This window comes from Epinephelus lanceolatus, chromosome 21 (genome assembly GCF_041903045.1).
Source record: "Epinephelus lanceolatus isolate andai-2023 chromosome 21, ASM4190304v1, whole genome shotgun sequence".
Classification (NCBI taxonomy): Eukaryota; Metazoa; Chordata; class Actinopteri; order Perciformes; family Serranidae; genus Epinephelus; species Epinephelus lanceolatus.
Window position 1 is genome coordinate 17,294,114 of NC_135754.1, and position 22,351 is coordinate 17,316,464.

The 22,351-nt window shown below is 40.3% G+C and overlaps 1 protein-coding gene across 1 annotated transcript; it reads left to right on the plus strand.

The window, feature by feature from the left end:
* The first annotated feature begins 7,146 nt into the window (after positions 1-7,146).
* telo2 (TEL2, telomere maintenance 2, homolog (S. cerevisiae)) lies at positions 7,147-21,080 on the plus strand. The gene is made up of 21 exons (XM_033610778.2): positions 7,147-7,324; positions 7,703-8,074; positions 8,162-8,439; positions 8,556-8,624; positions 10,063-10,210; positions 10,314-10,416; positions 10,496-10,564; positions 10,673-10,814; positions 10,915-11,051; positions 11,183-11,268; positions 11,564-11,662; positions 11,744-11,832; positions 11,940-12,031; positions 12,286-12,402; positions 12,528-12,599; positions 15,611-15,781; positions 15,861-15,952; positions 16,049-16,148; positions 16,410-16,474; positions 19,860-19,975; positions 20,553-21,080. The coding sequence occupies exons 2-21, from the start codon at positions 7,734-7,736 to the stop codon at positions 20,672-20,674; spliced, it is 2,508 nt and encodes an 835-aa protein (XP_033466669.1). The 5' UTR covers positions 7,147-7,324; positions 7,703-7,733; the 3' UTR covers positions 20,675-21,080.
* The last annotated feature ends 1,271 nt before the right edge of the window (positions 21,081-22,351 follow it).

Here is a 22,351-nt window from a genome sequence, read left to right on the forward strand (position 1 = left end):
CTTCCCGTCCCTTCCCCTCCGGAAAAACAAAGTGTCAACGTTTGAAACAATCACACAATTCTACAGAACCAAAAGGCCTTAAACGAAAGGTGATCCAAGTATTGATTATTTTAAGCATGCCATACATGCCTCAGTTCAGTCAGTGATGTATTAACTGGGATGGTGGTGGTATGTGGGCTGTGATCTCCTGAACCAAGCTGAATCGGGTTTCAATCACAAGTGAGAAAGCCGTATGAAGCGCTGGGCGGGAGATTGAAGCAGCATTTTATCTTTTCAATTTGTCTTTAATGTGTTTAAAGAGATAGTTCACCCACAGAATGATCATTTGTATATCAGTTACCCGTCCTATGTTTGATGGAATTAGTGAAGAAAACTTTGTTTTTCTGACATCCACCATATTGAACCAAGAATCCAAAAATGGGAAGAAAAATCTTGATTAATTGAAATGATAGGGGTCCATGTTTAACAACAGCAAAACTATATCAAAACATCCATTTACAAACTCTTGCAGTATAATCCCAGTATCATTTCTCTCTTCGTATGCTCAGTACTTCCTAAACAGACAGCCCTGTCTGACAGGGAGCTGAACTGAAAGCTTTCGTCAAAGCCAGACTCCATTCATAAAAGCAGTAATTTTACTTTGCTGAACTTGGGAGCTGCTGGTCTACCACTTCCTCGATTGGTTAGTTTGTTTGTGTCATTGTGTGACTTCCCTGTGTCCAAACTAACTTTTTAAAACACCAACGTCTCACAATAACACAAACAAACCAACTGATCAAGGCAGTGGTAGACCAGCAGCTCCCGTGTTTAGCAAGGTAAAATTACTGTTTTTGTCAATGGAGTCTGGTTGACTTCAGTTCCTCGTCATAAAGGGCTGTCTGTTTGGGAAGTACTGAGCATACGAGTGATTAAATGAGACTTGGATTATGCTGCAGAGTTTATAAACAGATGTTTTGATATACTTTAGCTGTTTTTTAAAGGTGGACCCCTATGACTTCGGTGTATTAGGATTTTTTCCCAATTTTTGGATTCTTGTTCACCATTGAGGCATGTGAGAAATCAGTTTTCTTCTTGTATTCAACGTAACAGGTGGTGAGTAATTGATACTCAAATGGTAATTTGGGCGGTGAAGTGTTCCTTTAAAGCTTGTGGTGCTCCCTACCAGTCCCTATACCCGTGTGTTCTGTCCTTTAACCAAGTTAAACTTACCAGTGAACCCAAGTGAGGGACGTTTCAAGGGGTCGAGGATGAGAAATGCCCTGAGGGTTTATTATGTGTGCGTGTGTGTGTGTGGTGTTGTTTATTTAAGATTCTGAAAAAGCTCAGTGACACCAGCGTGTGATATAAGCTTCAGTGTCCCAAATGAAGGAAGTGGGCGGTTTATAATTTGCTTCATCTCATTTTTTGTTTTACAATGAAACAGGGTCCCGGAGCTCAGGTGGGCTGGAAACCTCAAGTGAAAAAGACGTACTACATTTCCCATCACTCCCTGGCACAAATATAAATGAACTCAAACTGATCTCACAAAGTGTAGACTGTGATATAACCTGCTAATACTGACACATTCACTTTGTAAACTCTTGAAACACTTGAACTAAGCATGAAGGGAAACTAATGAGTGATTCTGGGAATTGTAGTGTAGTGTCTTTTGTTTTTTTTAATTGTAGTACAGCCCACCTGAGCCCAGTGTTCTCTTGCTGAGTGAAAGTAATGGGGAGCAAGTTTATCCAGGTAACCAACCTTTGTTGTTTTCCGCTGCACAAGTGATTTATTGTCGGTGAAAATGTTACTGAGACTGAAAAATGCTGACAAGTTGTATGTGAATAATCGAACGGTTGTACTTTGCACTAAGTTTTGTTTTGATTTCATTGTTTTGTTGATAGAAAAAAATATGTTAATTGTGAAGGGATCAAATCGGTAATGGAGATAGTTCTGAGGCTTGTATGATAGTGAGTGGGATTTGTTGCTACTGACATGCCAGCAAAGAAGTGTCCCACTCACACTAAAGAATAAAAGCATCACTTATTTTATTATAATGAAGTGGAAAAAAATCAAGAATACTACAAACTACATTTTGCAGCCATGACTTTAATTTTCAGTCACATATTGTATTTTTTCAGATGAGCTTTTACGCTGGTTATCGGCCAGCTTTAATGTTTTCCAGACCAGATATAATACTGAAGAGACGTGGCAGACTTTGGTAGCAATAATGCTCGGCTAGAACGTGGACATTGGTGAAGGGCGGACGAAACATACCTGCTCTTTATTCTCTCTGCTGAAGCAACATCTGCTTTCTCTGGAAACGTACGGACTGAATTTGGACTGATGCTTATCGGTACCGCGCAGCCATCACTTTTGGACTTTGGACTCTGGATACATGATACCTACAAGATATCTTAAGGGATTTGTAGTTGAAGCTAGTTGGGGAGGTTGTCCAAAAAACAGCATGGCATTCTGCACCAATACGCTAAGAAGAATTCCTGTTTTACACCCTGTACACCTCCGTGTGTGTCACCGCTCTCCTTCACCTGCCACTCCATGGAAAAAAATGGCCTTGGATGTAAATGACTTGTACATGTAAAGTTTTTTCTACACTCATTCTAGATTCTAGGTATTTTTATAGTCGGAAGAAACCGAACATTTCTTCTCGTTGTCTTATGCTGAGAGACAGCTGCCTGTATTCTTCTCTAGCATGTAGCGTGTACAGTATCTGTTGGGTTATTTTTTTTTTCTCTCTCCTCGTTTGGAATCACATGCCGATATTTATTCATCATTTGACACAACTCACACTCTGTGATCTGTTCTGCTGAATATTATCTTTGTACATTTTTTGGGGGGGATTCACAAGGGCGGGGAGGTTTAATGAATCTGCGAGAAGAGAAATTGTCTTTTGGGTGACTCGCCATCGCGTGCAAAAGCTTGAATGTGACCTGCTCGGAGTGGTCGTTTGTTGAGGTCACGGCACTCTTCCGTAACGCTGACGCTGCCGCGACCTCCTCAGGGTTGTGATTTTTAGACATTATGGCCGAGTCTGCAGTTTCTACTGTTGTCTTCCCAGATGGAGTCAGGTCCTGCATGGTAACACCGATTGTTTTGTTTTTTTTTAATTTTTTTATTGTATATCTCTGATTCAGTGATTTAAACCTATGTTTTGACTGACAAATCATATGCTATAATTTCCATTAGTGGAGTTGTGAGACCTCGCAATGTCAACACACGACACCTTAAACCTCAAGGCTTTGCTGAGTTCAGCTTCCTGCCTTTCAGTGTGACAGGAGGTTTGCCCCCAACAGATTTAACACTCCATTCGTTATAGTAATGTATCCTTTTTTGCATTACAAACAGGAAATGGGATTACACTTGAACACGGCAGGCTATATTACACTTAATTCTCTCCCTGCTTCGTATTTTAGTATTTGACAGACAGTTTGGGGACTAACAGGAGCGGCAAAAAAAAAACTAGTGAGACCACAGAGCTGACGAAACATTCCCTTTTAGCAGAGCTGAAGGTGATCGCACTTTAACCACAGATTTTTCGCCATTTTAACGCCTGCTTTCAAAATGACCAAAGACAGATGTTTGAAACTGATCATTCTATCTATCAGGGTCCGTGACCTTTTTGGTAACATTTTCCTGCTCTGATAAATCATAAATCAACTCTTTACCCTGACGGAAAACAAAAAGCGGCCTGCTAGTCTAAACACTGTGCCTCTGTGTCTCAAACTTTGCCTCTAAACTAACCTGACGATGAGCCCTGGGGAAAGCACTGACTACGTGACTGTCAGTTTGTTAAATTATAATGATGAAAAACCTAAACTGTAAATATGAATCGTCATTTTTGTGAAATTTTTCTTTCTCTCTCTCACACACACAAACACGCACACACACACACACACTCACTTTCCAGTGTCCAAAGAAAGTTTGCTCAAGGCACAAACATCACTACTGTAGTAGTGCATGGCTTGCCATCATGTGACATGGGAAGATTAAAAAAGAGAATATTGTAGAAAAGAGAAATTGTAAAAGTTAAATTTATTCCTATTTTGAAAGATAAATGTATAAATTATAACAGTATTGGTTACAGCTGTATATTATTTTTGAAGATCCCCAAATGATCTAATCCTAATTGTTACTGGGGAAATATAATTTCAGTCATTGTAAAAAGAGAAAAAAAAATAAAGGTAAGAAGTGAAAGTAAGATTAGAAAAATAAATGGAATAAAATGATCCTGTGTGTGGTTGCCTCATTTCTTGCATGTTTTACATTGTTCTATGTAAATCAGTATAACTCAAAAGTGATGCTTTAAGGAATTTCCTTTTTGTATTATAAGTATTTGGTTGAGCCACATGTTAGTATTTCCAAGTAATTAAATTCTCAGTTCCACATTAATTGAGTCTTTGGACACAATTTATTCATAACACTAACATTTCAGTCCTCCTGGACCTTCGTCAAGAGTGTTCAACACCATTATTTCCAACACTGAGCTCAAATAGAAACTGCTCCACCCATTTCTCTCCAAAGACTCAGTTGGATGTGCAAATATTTTTCTTCAACTAGTTCCACATTATTTGAAATGAATGTGATCTGAAAGGACGTATTTGTAAAACTTAGATTTGCTCCGCTCTCTCTGACAGTCTTCTGCAATGCTCATGAATTTACCATTAATGTCCAAGCTCCCTGTAATTGTGTCTGATGATGAGACCTGGACACGTCCCTCTGCCTCCAACCAATCAGCCCCACCTGCAGGTTGTGGTTATGTACTGCATGGGCCTTCAACGACACCAAAGAGCATGGATACCAAGAGGCGAAGCTCCGTTGAATTTCTGCCAACAGCCACTAGGGGCGCTAACGCCATTTTGGACTGTTGAGCTTGGACTGTTGCGCCCAGACAACATGCAAGATGTCAAGGAGAGAGGAGAAAAAAAGGAAAAGAAAACAGTGTAGTGCAATAAACTGCAACAACTATCGGTGGAACACTCCGCACCTGGCCTTCCACCGTTTCCCGAAGAATCCCGACAGAGGTGTACGTTTTAAAGTGTTTTAATATCAATTTTTTCCAGTTTTCGTGGGAAGATATATGTATATCTGTATATATAGGCCTATATATGGCCTCTTGGACCATTTATATCAGAACTGATTACTGCTTTAGCATTAAAATATATCAGATTAAAATAGCTTATATATTATTATTATTATTATTATTACTGTCCCCTTACTGTAGAAACTGTAAATAAATCTTTATTCCTGACTATGTGATGTCGCCATTAATGTGTTTCTAGTTAAAATATTGATTTTTATTATTATTATTATTATTATTATTATTATTGTTGGTAGATTGGCTTATGGGGTGATTTTGAAGGAGTAATTAAGTGAATCTTCTGATAAGTGGATGTAATATATAGAGGTGCCATCTCGGCCGCTTTTCCTCGTTTTGTTTTTTTTAAAGTCTATATTTTGCTTTACAAAAACGTGAAAAAGCAGCTGTGACCAAGCTATCACGAGGCGAGTAGCATTGTAAGCATAATTAATAGCGATATACTTTAGTTTGTCTGTGTGTTCTTGTGTGCAAGCGGGTCTGCTGCGGTCTGCTGACGGTCCAAAATGGCGGCGGTAGGACGAAACCATGGGGGAATTTGTTGCTATGGGGCGTTCTATTGAGCTTCACCTCTTGGTATCCATGCTCTTTGACGACACCTAGAACTTTCGTCTCCACTGTCACAATCATGTTAAAACCTTTACTAGTTATTGACGCCATATTAACTCCCACAATTGCCAGTAGACAGGGACGAAGACCATCTGTCCCCTAATACTAACTATGTCAGCTGCTGCAGTGCCAGTGAGTTTAAGTGTGCAGTAACACAGGTAAGTTTTCAACTGTTCATTTGTGTCATGAGACTTTATGGCAGCTCATTTATATGATCAATAATCACCTGATAAATCGGTAATCAAGAATTATGCAAATAATTGATAAACTAAAAGGGCAATAGAAAAATCAGTTTGATTGACTTAGTAAAAACACTGAATGAATGAACTGGCAATAAATTATGAGATAATTCAAATGAAATAACTTATCATTTTACTATTAGTTTGGTTTTTATTATTTATTTTTTTCATTTTCCAAGAGATGGAACTGAATCTACTGTCAACAGTGTCCCACACATTACAGGAGCTGTCACTGGTAAAAGCATAGTGATATTACTGTTTCTCATACCTGCATAGATTCCATCCATTCATCCATCCATCCATTCATCCATTTTCATCCACTTATCCAGGAATGAATCATGGGAGCAGCAGGCCAAGCATAGCACCCCAGATGTCCCTCTCACCCAGCAACACTTTCCAGCTCCTTCTGGGGGATCCCAAGGCATTCCCAAGACATGGATTGATGTTAATAAATCAACTATGTAACTTATTAAGCCAGAGCAGTGTGAATGGATCACTGAACAGGCCAACTGGGCACAAGCCAAGGGGCTCAAAGTGTTAGGGGTCCCCCTGGCCTTCACCTGCAAAATGCCACATACCAACCAGAAAGAGACTCAAAATTAATAATGACCTTTAAGAGACACAGCCAACTACAAAACGAGGCAAAACTACCACAAGGAGACACAAATTTATGAGACACAAAACCACAAAAAGATGTATAACGACTACAAAGGCACAGAAAACACAAAAATTAAGATAAAGCCACCATAATGTCTGTGTGTCTTGCCTCTTGGTAGGTGGGGTGGTGGTGGTGTCCTCTGCATATCTGTGCCCCAGGGCCCATTGTGTCATAATCAGCCCATGTAGAGTAGTATAACTATTATGAAATATTTTATCTATTTCACTCATATTATTGTTTTGTGAAGCTAAACCTTTTATTTAAGATGCTCTTCATGGTCTGTCAGTTATTTTATTATTCTTGGGAAGGAAACCCTCACATAGCCTATTTATGCTTATATAGTGGTATATTTTTTAAGTAATAATAAACTTACACATTTCTAAGTGAGTAATTCACAGATGAGTTTGTTAGTTACTAAAGTATAACATCATAACATAACGAGAGTCCAAAAGTGTTACACAATCCGTTGGCTTCTTGAATGCCTCGCGTGTTCCTGTCCCCGGAACCTTCCTTCTCCTTCCTGCTCACCACGAGCGTATTTTGATGGAGCACACGGAGAGCGAGGCCGAGGCGAAGTGACACGGCGGGACATTCATGTTAAAACGTGAACTGACAGTAGGAGCTGAAAAATTCCCCTCGAAAAGAAGCGTTTTAATGTCACCGTGACTATAAAACATGTCCGCAACATAAATGTTTGTTGTTCTGCGTCATAAAAATGTCCAGGTGCGTATCAGCTTTAACAGACTAGCTAACAGTTTAAGCTAATTCACTTAACTGGAGAGGTGTGTGTTTATCTGAAGGTATGTTCACTGACAGCTGCTGATATTATGAAGCTGTAACAGTACTTGGTTGATAAACATTAGCCCCTAACTTACGCTGTAAAAACACAATGAACTTTATTCTAAGAGAAACTAATAATTTAAACCATAACACATAATGCTTAAAACTAGATGCAATTGCTTATGAGCTACATAAGTAAGGACTAATATTTTTTTTGTTGAGCAGAGATATAAATGTTTCAGAGGAAAGAGAGATTAAAGCCGTTATCTTGATAGAATTTGTTCACATTCATTTCAATGTCTTTTTAATGTTTTTGCTTAGGATCTGAAACAAGGTAGTCACCATTTCAAAGATGGAATTCCTCTCCCCAAATACTGAGGTTCGCCTGGCGGTGGCCCAGTGTTTCCGGACCCTCACTACATCCACAGATACCAAAGACATTATCTCCGCTCTTCAAACACTCCACTCTTATTTGGATGACGGACCAGAGAGTAGAACCACTTCAGTTCAGCGAGCAGAGTTCAGGAGAGCTCACTTCACCCGCACCCTTCAGTTCCTTGTCAGCAACATCCAGGCTGACTGGTTGGCGAGCCTCACAGCAGCCCAGCGCACAGAGTTATGGGATGGCCTGTTCCTCAAAGGCCCTCCAGAGCAGGCGCTGCTGGTGCTGATGGAGGGAATAGGAGAGCTGAGGTGGGTGGTGCTGGATAGAAGACAATAAGCATGTTCATGATGTTGTCTATATACTAACTATTCTGTGGTATTGTCTCTGCATCACAGAACCAGCACAAACCTGAACCACTTGGTCAGCATCGCTTTGAAGTTCCTTCAGAGCGGTCGACTCGCCGACCTTCTGTGGTCCTACTGTCTGGAGACAGGTCCCTCTGACTCCCCGCAGCTCAGAGAGACTCTACTGGGACGTATTGTGGCGCTGCCGGACCTCACCGCCAACAGGTTACATCCAAACAACAAGCCCCTTTTTCTCCCTCAGCAGTATTACCCACTGCTGGCAGCAGAGATGCTCACTGCTCTGGAGCGGACCTGCCAAGCACTCAAAGGCAAGGGAACATCTTCTGAAACCTTTACAATAATGACAGCATGTCAAAGAATCGTTGTGATATCAGTATGATAACTTCTAATCAAGTTTATTTGTCTGATGTTTGTTTTTTAACAGAAGGCACAGACTGCTCCCTGACTTTCATGGCTCAGACACTTGGAAAAGTGTGTATCCAGGGTCACAGTGGTGAGTTTACTGGAAATTACATATTGGTAATCATATGTAAGAAAATAATACTACTACTACTAATAATAATAATAATGATCTAATAATGATCTTCATTTATAAAAAACTTCTCAAAGCAGAATTACAAAGTGCTTTACATGTCAATAATTACAACAGACAAGAAATGAGAACAACAACTTTTAAAAGAACTGTCAAAAACAAAGCCCAATTTTAAATGCAACTCCAAGCATAATGTTTTCCGTTTGGATTTATTGGTTAGAAATTAATCTACACCGATTTTGATAATCAGGTAATAGTTTGGGTAACAGTCCTGATTCTCACATTTTGATGTTTTTGTCTGTTTTACATTATATTTAAGATCTTTGGGGTATGGTAGACGTCATCTGGAGCTCTGAAATTAAGATAACTTTTTCAAAAATTTTCGCATTTATTTTTTAAATTCAAATCTCTATTTGGAACACAATTGGAGCACAACTTTTGTTGTGTTTTTTCTCCCTTTTCTTTGAAGGTAAAGTAACAAAACATTCAAATACAGATGAAGCAATTTTTATACAACTATGCCTTTAAAGACAGTCCCAGTGGTATGATATAATTTCAACCCATGAGAAAACTTCTTGGTAAAGAAATAAAATAAAATGAATAAGTAATTATTTGGCAGGAAGGAATACACTAAATTAAAGAACTGAAATAATAAAAAAATCACTCTTATAACAGTAAAAGAACAGGTAAATAGTTAAAGATAAAACAAAGCAATAATAATCACTACCCCTTATTAATTAATTTTTCTACCTTGATACATAATTTATTGAACCAGATATTTATAATATACGTATAATAATCATGACTTGAAAGCTGGTATCATTTCAAATATATTTAAAGGAGCTGAATGCAAGATTCAGAGCTTATCTATGATTCAGAGGTTGTCTGCACAGGGCTCTCAACATGGAGGTGGCTAGCAGCTAACAGGGCTAACAGAGCAAACAGTGCTAATGACAACAGTGCTGACAGAGCTAGTGATGTTAAAGGGTGAGTGATATGCTTCATGCTGTCCTACTATCAGTGGTAACCACTGTATAAGCACAGTGCAGAAGGCATTGAATAGCAAGCCACTCACGTGGACTATCATGCACACGTGGCCTGATCGACTACCACAACAAAAAACAGAGAAGCTCAGATTACAGTACAACACACACAGAGGGAGCGTGATTACATTCTCTGCTCAGGATGCCATTACTCCACTATATCGTTACATGGCAAATAGTTGTTTGTTGCTATGCTCTGAATATCGTATAGAGCTCTTTGAATGAAATAAGTAGCTTTGAATCACTCCAGACAATCTTGATCAGCTATGACAGGCATAAGTATCATCCATGAAATTCAATTCACCTTCAGCTCTATAGGAAATTAATGAACTCCTGGTTTTGTTTTCCACTCACAGGTTTGGTGATGGCAGTGATGGCTCCTCGGCTGTCTGCGTGCACACGCTCAGACATGGTGTGGCAGAGGGTTTGCTGGAAGCTGCTGGAGAACGTTCCCCAGCGATGGATGGAGAGCGTGCTCACTGCACTGGTGCAGGCTGTCGCTGGGTAAGGCAGAGGCTGGAACAGTTGCATTTAAACAGCCAGCACTTTATATGGCCTCTAGCTGTCCGTTTTGTATCTGCCTTTAATGACACCGTCTGTGTTTCAGGCCTGATGCCCTGGGCAGGATCATTGGGAATCTAGTGTTAAGAAATAAAAAGGCCCAGTTTGTCATCACTCATAAACTGCTGTTACTGCAGTACAAATATGAGGTAAGACGATAATTTGCAGCCTGATATTAAAGCATATAATCTTATGAACATCATATGAAGAATGTTTTTTTCTTCCCAGACTCAAGTCTTGAGAATTGTGCTGGGTTACCTCGCAGCAGACCGGGAGCGAAGGCCACTGCTCATTCAGGTGAGGACAAGAAGTTCAACAGCCAAATGACATCAGGTTATATATATATATATATATATATATATATATATGTATATTTATATGAGTTTGACGTGTGTGTGTTCTCAGGTGTTACGGTCTGTGTCCCAGGCCTGGGCTAACCCCAGTGCAGTGAAGCACACACCTCTAGAGCAGCAGCTGTACGTCAGCAAGGCCTTATTGCTGAGTGTGAGTCTGCTTAAAGACTCCGAGCTACAGGAGCTACGCTCAGGTACAAATAATGTTTGATGCCTCAACTCAGGAATTTATCATGGCTCCTGATCCTTTAAATCATTGTAAAGCTTCTCCTCTTTCCTTTGTGTGTCTCTTAGAGTTACTTCAGTGTATGCTGGGCGGCATGCAGAGCCACCTGGACAGCAGCGTGGTGCGCATCAGGCGTATGGGCATGGTAGTGGGAGAGTGCCTGAGCGCTCGCATGGATATAAATAAGACCAAGCTCAAGTTTGAGGTACAGTCACTGTGTTAACTGGAAGAAACAGTGCTAGTAAACATGACTGGCTTCAAAATATTTGACTTGTCACTTGATGGAAATGTTATTTAAGACCTGTGTCTGTGAGTTTGTATTGTGCTGTATTGTAGTATGATCAGGACGATGAAACTCAAGAGCTGCTTTCTCTGATGACTCCTATTACTGGTGATGAACCAGAGGCCGAGCCTGAGAACAAGTAAGTGTCTTCACATCTCTGTAACTGTTAATGTCAAGATTTGGGCGGTTGGCTTGTTGGTTATCTGTGTGTTGGGTATCTGTGAGGTGATGAAAACATAATGTCCGCTCTCATTTATGGTCTTTACTTAACGACTGTGTTTAAACAACGGGCCAAAACCTGTAAAACTTAGTCACTATATATATATGTGTGTGTGTGTGTGTGTGTGTATATATACATATATATATATATATGTGTGTGTGTGTGTGTGTATGTAGGTATTGATTTCAATTAAGAGGATTTCTGTCATTCACAGAGTCGACTCTCCTCAAGAGACCAAAGAAACAGCTCCATCTGCTGCGAATGTATCATCTCAGAATGAGTCAAAAACTGACCCAGACTCCGACCTCGACAGGTGAGTATTACCTCCTCTTTATTATGCTAAATGTACTTTCATCAAGTGTTGTTGTTAACTCAAAGTCTTTCACTGTCGCAGCGACGATGAGCTCACTCCGTACGATATGTCTGGTGATCAGGAAATGAGTAAAGCATCCCCACCTCGCTACCTGCGAGACTGTCTTGAAAGTATGGCTCAACAGATTACATTTATCTCACCTCACCGATCGCCTTTTATTTAAATGTTGTGCCGCTACCTCCAACTCTAATATTTTCTCATCTGCTGACCCATCCAGCTTTAATTTCCTCAGAGGACTCTATGCGTGTGGAGCTCAGTTTGAGAGCAGCGGAGGGTTTGGTGAGGAAGAACGTCTTCGCAACCAGAGAGGTATGACGGCAACAACACAGCACGAATGTCCAGTGTTTCAGATTCGTTCATTTCTAAAATTAGTGTTCATATCTAAATATCAAAACATTCTGGTTCAGAGCCCTGTAGAGACATGGCCCATTTCTTTATCATAAAGCCTGTACAGTAAGAAAATGTGTTGTTCCTTACTTTACTGTGACTGACTATAAGTTTAGGGATTTTAATATTTCCACAGCACAATTCATGTTTGTTTGTTTGTTTGTTTGTTTGTTCAGATCAGTGTCCAGCTGACCAAAGTGCTTCTTCACATGGAGAATAAATACAGCATAACTGGCTTCCTGAGTCTCAGACAGGCAACCATGGTGGCACTCACCGTCACTGACTGTATCCCTGTATGATCATCAGCTTACTTTCTACAACGTTTACCTATTTACATCAGAATTTATAGTCATTACCACACATCTTTTTCGGCATTTTAAGCAACCATCTTGTTTTTTTCTGTTGCTTTTCTTGATAGGTGACTCAGTATCTGACCACAGAGTTCTACTCCTTGAACTACAGTCTGCGCCAGCGGCTCGATATCTTGGAGGTGAAAAAACAGCAGCTTCTTCACTTTTATATATGCCTGTGCTTAATAAACTTAAGTGCTTTTTACACAGAGATCCTGCGATAGGGCCACAACAAAGTCCCTGGCTTACTACCCTTGCTTTTTTTATACATAACCAAACAATACCAGCAAAGAGTGCCTACAGGTCCTTAAAAAGTCTTGAAAAGTCTTAAATTATTTTTTCTTGATAAAAGGCCTTAAAAAGTCTTAAATTTTCTTAAATTCAGATTTGATGGGTCTTAAATATTTTTGGTCACATTACCGTGAAAATTGCTCCAGTCTGACAGACCCATTGACTGTTTACAATCATTGGACAGACCGATTGCAATAATAAATAGCACTTATGACAGCGATGAGATTTTGTTTTCTTTTTACATTTAACACGGTGACCTCACCCAATTGTTGTCATTTTTCCTAACTGTTCATTTTGTACTGGCATCAGTGTGTTTACTTGGAAAGAGTCCACACACACACACACACACACACACACACATATATATATATACAGTACAGGCCAAAAGTTTGGACACACCTTCTCATTCAATGCGTTTTCTTTATTTTCATGACTATTTACATTGTAGATTCTCACTGAAGGCATCAAAACTATGAATGAACACATGTGGAGTTATGTACTTAACAAAAAAAAGGTGAAATAACTGAAAACATGTTTTATATTCTAGTTTCTTCAAAATAGCCACCCTTTGCTCTGATTACTGCTTTGCACACTCTTGGCATTCTCTCGATGAGCTTCAAGAGGTAGTCACCTGAAATGGTTTCCACTTCACAGGTGTGCCTTATCAGGGTTAATTAGTGGAATTTCTTGCTTTATCAATGGGGTTGGGACCATCAGTTGTGTTGTGCAGAAGTCAGGTTAATACACAGCCAACCGCCCTATTGGACAACTGTTAAAATTCATATTATGGCAAGAACCAATCAGCTAACTAAAGAAAAACGAGTGGCCATCATTACTTTAAGAAATGAAGGTCAGTCAGTCCGGAAAACTGCAAAAACTTTAAACGTGTCCCTAAGTGGAGTCGCAAAAACCATCAAGCGCTACAACGAAACTGGCACACATGAGGACCGACCCAGGAAAGTAAGACCAAGAGTCACCTCTGCTTCTGAGGATAAGTTCATCCAAGTCACCAGCCTCAGAAATCGCAAGTTAACAGCAGCTCAGATCAGAGACCAGATGAATGCCACACAGAGTTCTAGCAGCAGACCCATCTCTAGAACAACTGTTAAGAGGAGACTGCGCCAATCAGGCCTTCATGGTCAAATAGCTGCTAGGAAACCACTGCTAAGGAGAGGCAACAAGCAGAAGAGATTTGTTTGGGCCAAGAAACACAAGGAATGGATATTAGACCAGTGGAAATCTGTGCTTTGGTCTGATGAGTCCAAATTTGAGATCTTTGGTTCCAACCGCCGTGTCTTTGTGAGACACAGAAAAGGTGAACGGATGGATTCCACATGCCTGGTTCCCACTGTGAAGCATGGAGGAGGAGGTGTGATGGTGTGGGGGTGTTTTGCTGGTGACACTGTTGGGGATTTATTCAAAATTGAAGGCACACTGAACCAGCATGGCTACCACAGCATCCTGCAGCGACATGCCATCCCATCCGGTTTGCGTTTAGTTGGACGATCATTTATTTTTCAACAGGACAATGACCCCAAACACACCTCCAGGCTGTGTAAGGGCTATTTGACCAAGAAGGAGAGTGATGGAGTGCTGCGGCAGATGACCTGGCCTCCACAGTCACCGGACCTGAACCCAATCGAGATGGTTTGGGGTGAGCTGGACCGCAGAGTGAAGGCAAAGGGGCCAACAAGTGCTAAACACCTCTGGGAACTCCTTCAAGACTGTTGGAAAACCATTTCAGGTGACTACCTCTTGAAGCTTATCAAGAGAATGCCAAGAGTGTGCAAAGCAGTAATCAGAGCAAAGGGTGGCTATTTTGAAGAAACTAGAATATAAAACATGTTTTCAGTTATTTCACCTTTTTTTGTTAAGTACATAACTCCACATGTGTTCATTCATAGTTTTGATGCCTTCAGTGAGAATCTACAATGTAAATAGTCATGAAAATAAAGAAAACGCATTGAATGAGAAGGTGTGTCCAAACTTTTGGCCTGTACTGTATATATATATATATATATATATATATATATATATATATATAATATGTATTTCCATTGCAGGTTTGGTCTTAAATTTCATATAAGGTGGTATTAAAAATCCTTAAATTTAACATGGTTATATTTGTAGGCACCCTGAGATAATATAACGGCCTTCCGGAAGCAAACAAGGCGTGACATGTAACACAACAGCGTCAGCCTCTAGTGTGACATATATTACATGTCAGATAGCACTTTCTAAACGATAACAATGACACAACATGGCAGCAACAATGATTTGCCGTCCCTGTTTCATGGCTGTTGATCTTATCCTCTGCTCAGAGGGTAAAGAGCTCACCGACCTCATTGTCTTTCAAGTTTGTGGACAATTGGGTTAGCTGCTAACTGCTACTATTATCTTTTTAAATCTCCCATCGCAGGTCGCGCACCTAACACCTCGTCAGAACGTCACACCCATCCCCTCCACAAATGTATGTCCTTCTTAGGACAGTGAAGGCATGACCAGTCCTACTCTGCCTTACGCTGCCTCTAATTGGCTCACCCTGAAATTCTTATCTTAACCCTAACTGATCTCACTCCTCTTTACTTAACCTAACCAATCCAACCAATGAATGTAATGAGTATGTCAATCAAAGCAGGGCAGGTTATGCCCTCACCATCCTAGGAAAAGAAAACTTGGGTCCTGTCCTGCTGGCTGTCCCCTCTAAACTGATGTTGATTCGGCACTGGCGACTGAGAATAATGGCACAACATTGCTTGAACAGGCAAGGCAGTGCAAAAGGGACTTCAGTGGTTGATTTGAACTCTTTTGATCATTGCCACAGGTGTAACCATGATCTATTCTTGTTTTGGTTTGTCAGGTCCTCGCTCTGGCAGCTCAGGAGCTCTCTAAGCCAGTGTCTGAAAAGAGAAATCCATCTATAGGCGTTGCTGCCAGCACTGATTTGACTCCATACCCTGGTGACAACCCTGTTCACTGGCGACAAGTGGTAGAGAAGCGAATTCAAAGCAAGACAAAACGTCTCAGTAAGGTAGGTAAAGTGGACGGATATTTCCATCTGGCTTTTTGGTATTTAAGTGAAGTTCTTCAGTATTTCTTTTTTCCTAAAGGGTGCCACACAACCTCCAGCGAAGGCCACGCCGAACCGTTACGCCCCTGTTGCTGGACACTTCTTTTTTCCTCTGCTCAGTAATTATGACAAGTATGTTCTTTCACACAAATTTCAAAGCTTAACATTCATAGTTATTCATGCTACAATTGATCATTTTAAAAGTGCTATGTAATACCTTTGTGCCAGACCTCAGGTGACCTTTGATCTGTTGGGCGGCGACCATCTTGTACTGGGCCGGTTGATCCACACCTTGGGCCTCCTCATGCATCTAGCAGTCAATGCACCGGTAATTTGATCTCAATGTAGAGCTTTATATATGAATATAAATGTGCTTAAATTTTAGGTGTAACCTTTGATGCAGACATTCAAGTAACATCTGCTGCTCATTTGACTGAGCTAGAACAGTTGTAGTTCAGATGCTGTACCCTTTAAGACCAGCAAAGGCAGTGACACGATATCACAGTGTTACAATACGCTAATTTATATTTGAATAACAATATTTCCTGTGGGATTCCTTTGACTTTTTAATTTATTTATTTTTTTGCAGATAGCTGCACAGATGGGTCGGGCTTTGCTGGACTTTGTGTGGGCAGTGCGCTACCATATTGACCAGTAAGTGTGATCCACATCAGTGTTTTATACAGTTAACTGATGAAATCTCTGTAAAAAATTTAAGGTAGCTATGTGTGTTTGTTAACAGCACTATAATGTAGTACAGTGGTTCCCAACTGGTCAGAATCAGAGTAAAAAATACTTTATTGATCCCCGAGGGGAAATTATGATTCGTTACAGCAGCTTCGATGTAAAGAAAAGAGTATTATAAGAAGTAAGAATAAGAGTGTGAAATAAAAGTGTGTAAATACGAAGCAATACATAAAGTAGAAATGAAATGTGCATTAAAATAAATTAGAATAAATTGAAAAATAATAAAATAAATGCATTATGCTATTGTGTCGTAACACTAGTACTAAAGATATAAAAATTAAAATATTAAGATAGAATACAGTACAGGCCAAAAGTTTGGACACACCTTCTCATTCAATGCGTTTTCTTTATTTTCATGACTATTTACATTGTAGATTCTCACTGAAGGCATCAAAACTATGAATGAACACATGTGGAGTTATGTACTTAACAAAAAAAGGTGAAATAACTGAAAACATGTTTTATATTCTAGTTTCTTCAAAATAGCCACCCTTTGCTCTGATTACTGCTTTGCACACTCTTGGCATTCTCTCGATGAGCTTCAAGAGGTAGTCACCTGAAATGGTTTCCACTTCACAGGTGTGCCTTATCAGGGTTAATTAGTGGAATTTCTTGCTTTATCAATGGGGTTGGGACCATCAGTTGTGTTGTGCAGAAGTCAGGTTAATACACAGCTGACAGCCCTATTGGACAACTGTTAAAATTCATATTATGGCAAGAACCAATCAGCTAACTAAAGAAAAACGAGTGGCCATCATTACTTTAAGAAATGAAGGTCAGTCAGTCCAGAAAATTGCAAAAACTTTAAATGTGTCCCCAAGTGGAGTCGCAAAAACCATCAAGCGCTACAACAAAACTGGCACACATGAGGACCGACCCAGGAAAGGAAGACCAAGAGTCACCTCTGCTTCTGAGGATAAGTTCATCTGAGTCACCAGCCTCAGAAATCGCAAGTTAACAGCAGCTCAGATCAGAGACCAGATGAATGCCACACAGAGTTCTAGCAGCAGACCCATCTCTAGAACAACTGTTAAGAAAAGCAGAAAAGGTGAACGGATGGATTCCACATGCCTGGTTCCCACTGTGAAGCATGGAGGAGGAGGTGTGATGGTGTGGGGGTGTTTTGCTGGTGACACTGTTGGGGATTTATTCAAAATTGAAGGCACACTGAATCAGCATGGCTACCACAGCATCCTGCAGCGACATGCCATCCCATCCGGTTTGTGTTTAGTTGGACGATCATTTATTTTTCAACAGGACAATGACCCCAAACACACCTCCAGGCTGTGTAAGGGCTATTTGACCAAGAAGGAGAGTGATGGAGTGCTGCGGCAGATGACCTGGCCTCCACAGTCACTGGACCTGAACCCAATCGAGATGGTTTGGGGTGAGCTGGACCGCAGAGTGAAGGCAAAGGGGCCAACAAGTGCTAAACACCTCTGGGAACTCCTTCAAGACTGTTGGAAAACCATTTCAGGTGACTACCTCTTGAAGCTCATGGAGAGAATGCCAAGAGTGTGCAAAGCAGTAATCAGAGCAAAGGGTGGCTATTTTGAAGAAACTAGAATATAAAACATGTTTTCAGTTATTTCACCTTTTTTTGTTAAGTACATAACTCCACATGTGTTCATTCATAGTTTTGATGCCTTCAGTGAGAATCTACAATGTAAATAGTCATGAAAATAAAGAAAACGCATTGAATGAGAAGGTGTGTCCAAACTTTTGGCCTGTACTGTATATATCATCACTGTCTTGAGGCTGTCCGGAGTGTTAAAATGTAACTACAACATATACATCAGCAGAATAAAAAAAATTAAATAAATAGAATTAAAGTAAACATAATAAAAATGTGCAGTTATGTGCATTGTATGTTGAATTAATATATACAATCAAAAGGTGAAAAATATTGCAGCAGTTGAATTATTGCACCCAGTAGATAATTTTGAATTATAAATGCAGTAGGTTAAAAAGTCCAAATGCCAGTCTACTGACTCAGAGCGACTGACACTCTGAGGGAGGAGTTGCACAGGTTGATGGCGACCGGCAGGAATGACTTCCTGTGGCGCTCTGTGATGCATCTTGGGGGAATGAGTCTGTCACTGAATGTGCTGCTGTGTCTGACCAGCACATTGTGGAGTGAGTGGGAGTCATTGTCCAAGATGACCAGCCATGATTCATGATCCAGATTTCTCCTTAGTCATTAGTTCAAGGTCTAACAAGTTTAATATATTCAGCGTCAAACTTGCATTTGGACATGTCGTCGAGCTAGTTTGCTGTCTTGTTCAAGTCCATTAGTCACTTACTCCACAGCAGAAAACAGCACTTCAAAAATAAAAGCTCTGTGTTGGAAATGTGCTGTACTTAAAAATAAGTAAGTCACTTGCTGTCCAATCAGAATAGACCCGCAACCCACTTTTTGACCGCAACCCACCAGTTGGGAACCACTGATATAGTATTCCTGCTACTAGCCGGGCTCAACACTAGCAGCAGGTGTTTTTTTCCATATGGCTAATGGAGAATTAGAGGAACACTTCACAACCTAGATGACCATTTGTATATCCATTACTCACCCTGTGTTGCATTGAATTTGTAAAAACAACAACAACGTTTTCCCCCTTGCCTCCAGTGAACAAAAAACTCAAAACTGGAGAAAATTCATATTAAACTGAAATCACAGGGGGCCGCATTTAACAACAGCAAAACTATAAAATAAAACTCACACAACTCACGCAATATAATCAATGTCTTATTCATCAATTAGAATGTTCAGTACTTAGGTTAGGTTTAGGTTAGGTTAGGTTTTATTGTCCCCAAGGGGAAATTCTTTTCCACAGCACTGTACTTGTTGGACTCAGCAGTCTGTGCTGTTGTAGCAGAGCGTGCGCCATCTTGCAAAACGCTAAATGTTCCCAATTAAACAACCCTTTCTGATGATGAACTGAACTAAAAGTGAAACGTATCTATGCTCTCTTCAGAGTCAAACTCCATTAACAAAAACAGTTATTTTACCTTGCTGAATGCAGGAGCTGCTGGTCTTATCACTGCCTTAATCTGTAGTATTTTTTTGTTTTGTCATGTGACTTGTATCCAAACTAAACCTTTAAAACACCAAGGTGAAGAAAAAAAACTTCTACAAAAACAGTAACGTGTTCTTCACTAATTTAACATAACACATGCTGAGTAATGGATTTGAAAATGGTCATTTGGGGGTCGAAGTATTCTTTTTAAACAGTCAAAAGGAAAGGATGTTTTGTTATCTCATTTGAGCTGTAACCTGAAATCTGTCTTAAAGGATGGTGAGACGAGGCGTCCTCTTCGCTGTTTGCTCGGTGTTTCTGAGCATGCCCAGTCAAAACCTGCTGCTGGACCTCAGTGATCAGCTGTTTGAGACCAGAACATGGCTGGCAGGTAACATAAAAAATGATTGTGACAAAAGTTCCTTCTTATTGTTTTAAAGTCCCTCTTTATGTGGTGAAAGTCAGACAGTGTATTTGTTCCAGTTATGTTATTACAGGCTCACATTTTTACACATTTGCATGTCCTGTTACTAATAATAGATCAACCCTAAAACACATGATTCTTGTAAACACAGAGGTCTGCAGCTGCACCTGTGTAATGTAATTCTGTCAGGGATGTCCTCTCAGTGACACACATTGGTGCTCACACAAACAGACACACATGCACAGCTGGACCGAGCATTTCTGGGAAGCAGAGGAGGAACAAGGATGTCCTGTACTACACGGACCGTCCATGACGTGATCGACTCAGGAACAGTTGGATGTATCTTTATCCCTCTGGGGTTAAATGTGGTTTCACATTGCAGTGAGCGACCTGAAGCTGAATGAGAAAGGACACAGTTATTTCCTCCTGTGTAGGATTTTTAATTGTGCCAAGAAAATGCTAGGATCATGTGCATGTGTTTGATTTTGCTTTTGTAATTATACTGAGCTGCTAATAATATTTTTTTGTGCATTAATATCCACAGATGTGGCTGAAGGAGACCCTGATGCAGATTGCCGGAGTCTGGCGGTACAGAGTCTGGTGCTGCTGGATAAGAGCCTGAAGAAACAGCTACAAGATGAACAAGCACTGAGCACGGAGTCATGATGATCACAGCATCCACACTGAACAATGAAACACTGAACGTGTCTCAGATGTGGGGGTGGGCTCTACTGTACCTCTGCCTCATCCTCACGGAGCCTGGAGGATTGAGGTCGATGGAAGTGATGCTCCGGATATTTGCTGACACGTTTTCATATCCTGGAACACACACACAGCCAACCAGCGGAAAAGGAGGGCACACGTCTTCTCATGTGTTTGTGAATGTCTCTCTGCATACTTAAATCATGCACTCACACGCACATTGCAACAGCCTGTATTGTTTAGATGAACATGTATATAATTTATGAACAACATAAAATATTGATTGAATGGAGAATAGGATGCCATTTTTGTCCACCAATAAAAAGCAGGTTATGAGGATATCCTCCTCGACCTCTTTCCTGTACTGGCACATCTCTCTGTACTGTGGTTGTTTGTTTGCAAAGGACATCCTGTGAATATTCACGTGCGTACATGCAGTGACAGATAATGGAAATACTACTACTACTTCCTCCTGTGACCTGAATAAAATGTCTTCATCTCTATGTCCACAAACCATGGAATATTTTGAAATATATTTTTATTTATTACTAAACACTTTGGGAGTTGTTTTTGATCCATTCCTAAACATCAATCCTGCTTTTTACAAATCAGAAAATCACCAAGGTCTGACCATTACTCGCCAAAAACATAGTTGAACAACTTCTCAACACCCTCATTTTCAATTTAAGGTTCTATTAATTCCTTTCAAGTCTCTACATTTACATTTCATAGCTCCTTACACCCCAATCTGCTCCAAGATCCTTCAGATCAGAGAACCAAATGTAAAAACTACCACGCTCCAGGCGTAAAACAAAGGGCGACCATGCTTTTACTATTTTAGTACCAAAGTTAGGGAACAAACTCCCCCTCAACGTCAAATTAGCTGAGTCAGTTCCTCAGTTTAAAACCCACCTGTACAAACTGGCATGATTGTGACACTGAAAGATTGTGCATGTGTGTGCACATATTTACATCTTTATACATACAGTCAGGTCCATAATTATTTGGACAATGATACAGTTGTCGTCATTTTGGTTCTGTACACCACCACAATGGGTTTTAAATGAAACAATGAATACCTGCTTAAAGTGCAGACTCTCAGCTTTCATTTAAGGCTTTTTTCAAAAATGTAGTATGAACCGTGTAGGAATTACAACCATTTCTTCACACAGTCCCCCAACTTTAAGGGCTCATAAGTATTTGGACAAACTAACATAATCATCAATTAAACAGTCAGTTTTAATACTTGGTTGCAAATCCTTTACAGTCAATGACTGCCTGAAGTGTTGGACACATAGGCATCATCAGATGCTGGGTTTCTTCCCTGGTGATGCTCTGCCAGCCCTTTACTGCAGCCGTCTGCACTTCCTGCTTGTGTTTTGGGTGTTTTGCCCTCAGTTTTGGCTTCAGCAAGAGAAACGCATGCTCAATTGGATTCAGGTCAGATGATATGACTTGGCCGTTGCAGAACATTCCACTTCTTTGCCTTAAAAATGTCTTTGGTTGCTTTTGCAGTATGCTTCAGGTCAATGTCCATCTGCACTGTGAAGCATCGTCCAATGAGTTTTGAAGCATTTGGTTGAATCTGAGCAGATAATGGTGCCCCAAATACTTCAGCTTTCATCCTGCTGCTCTTGTAAG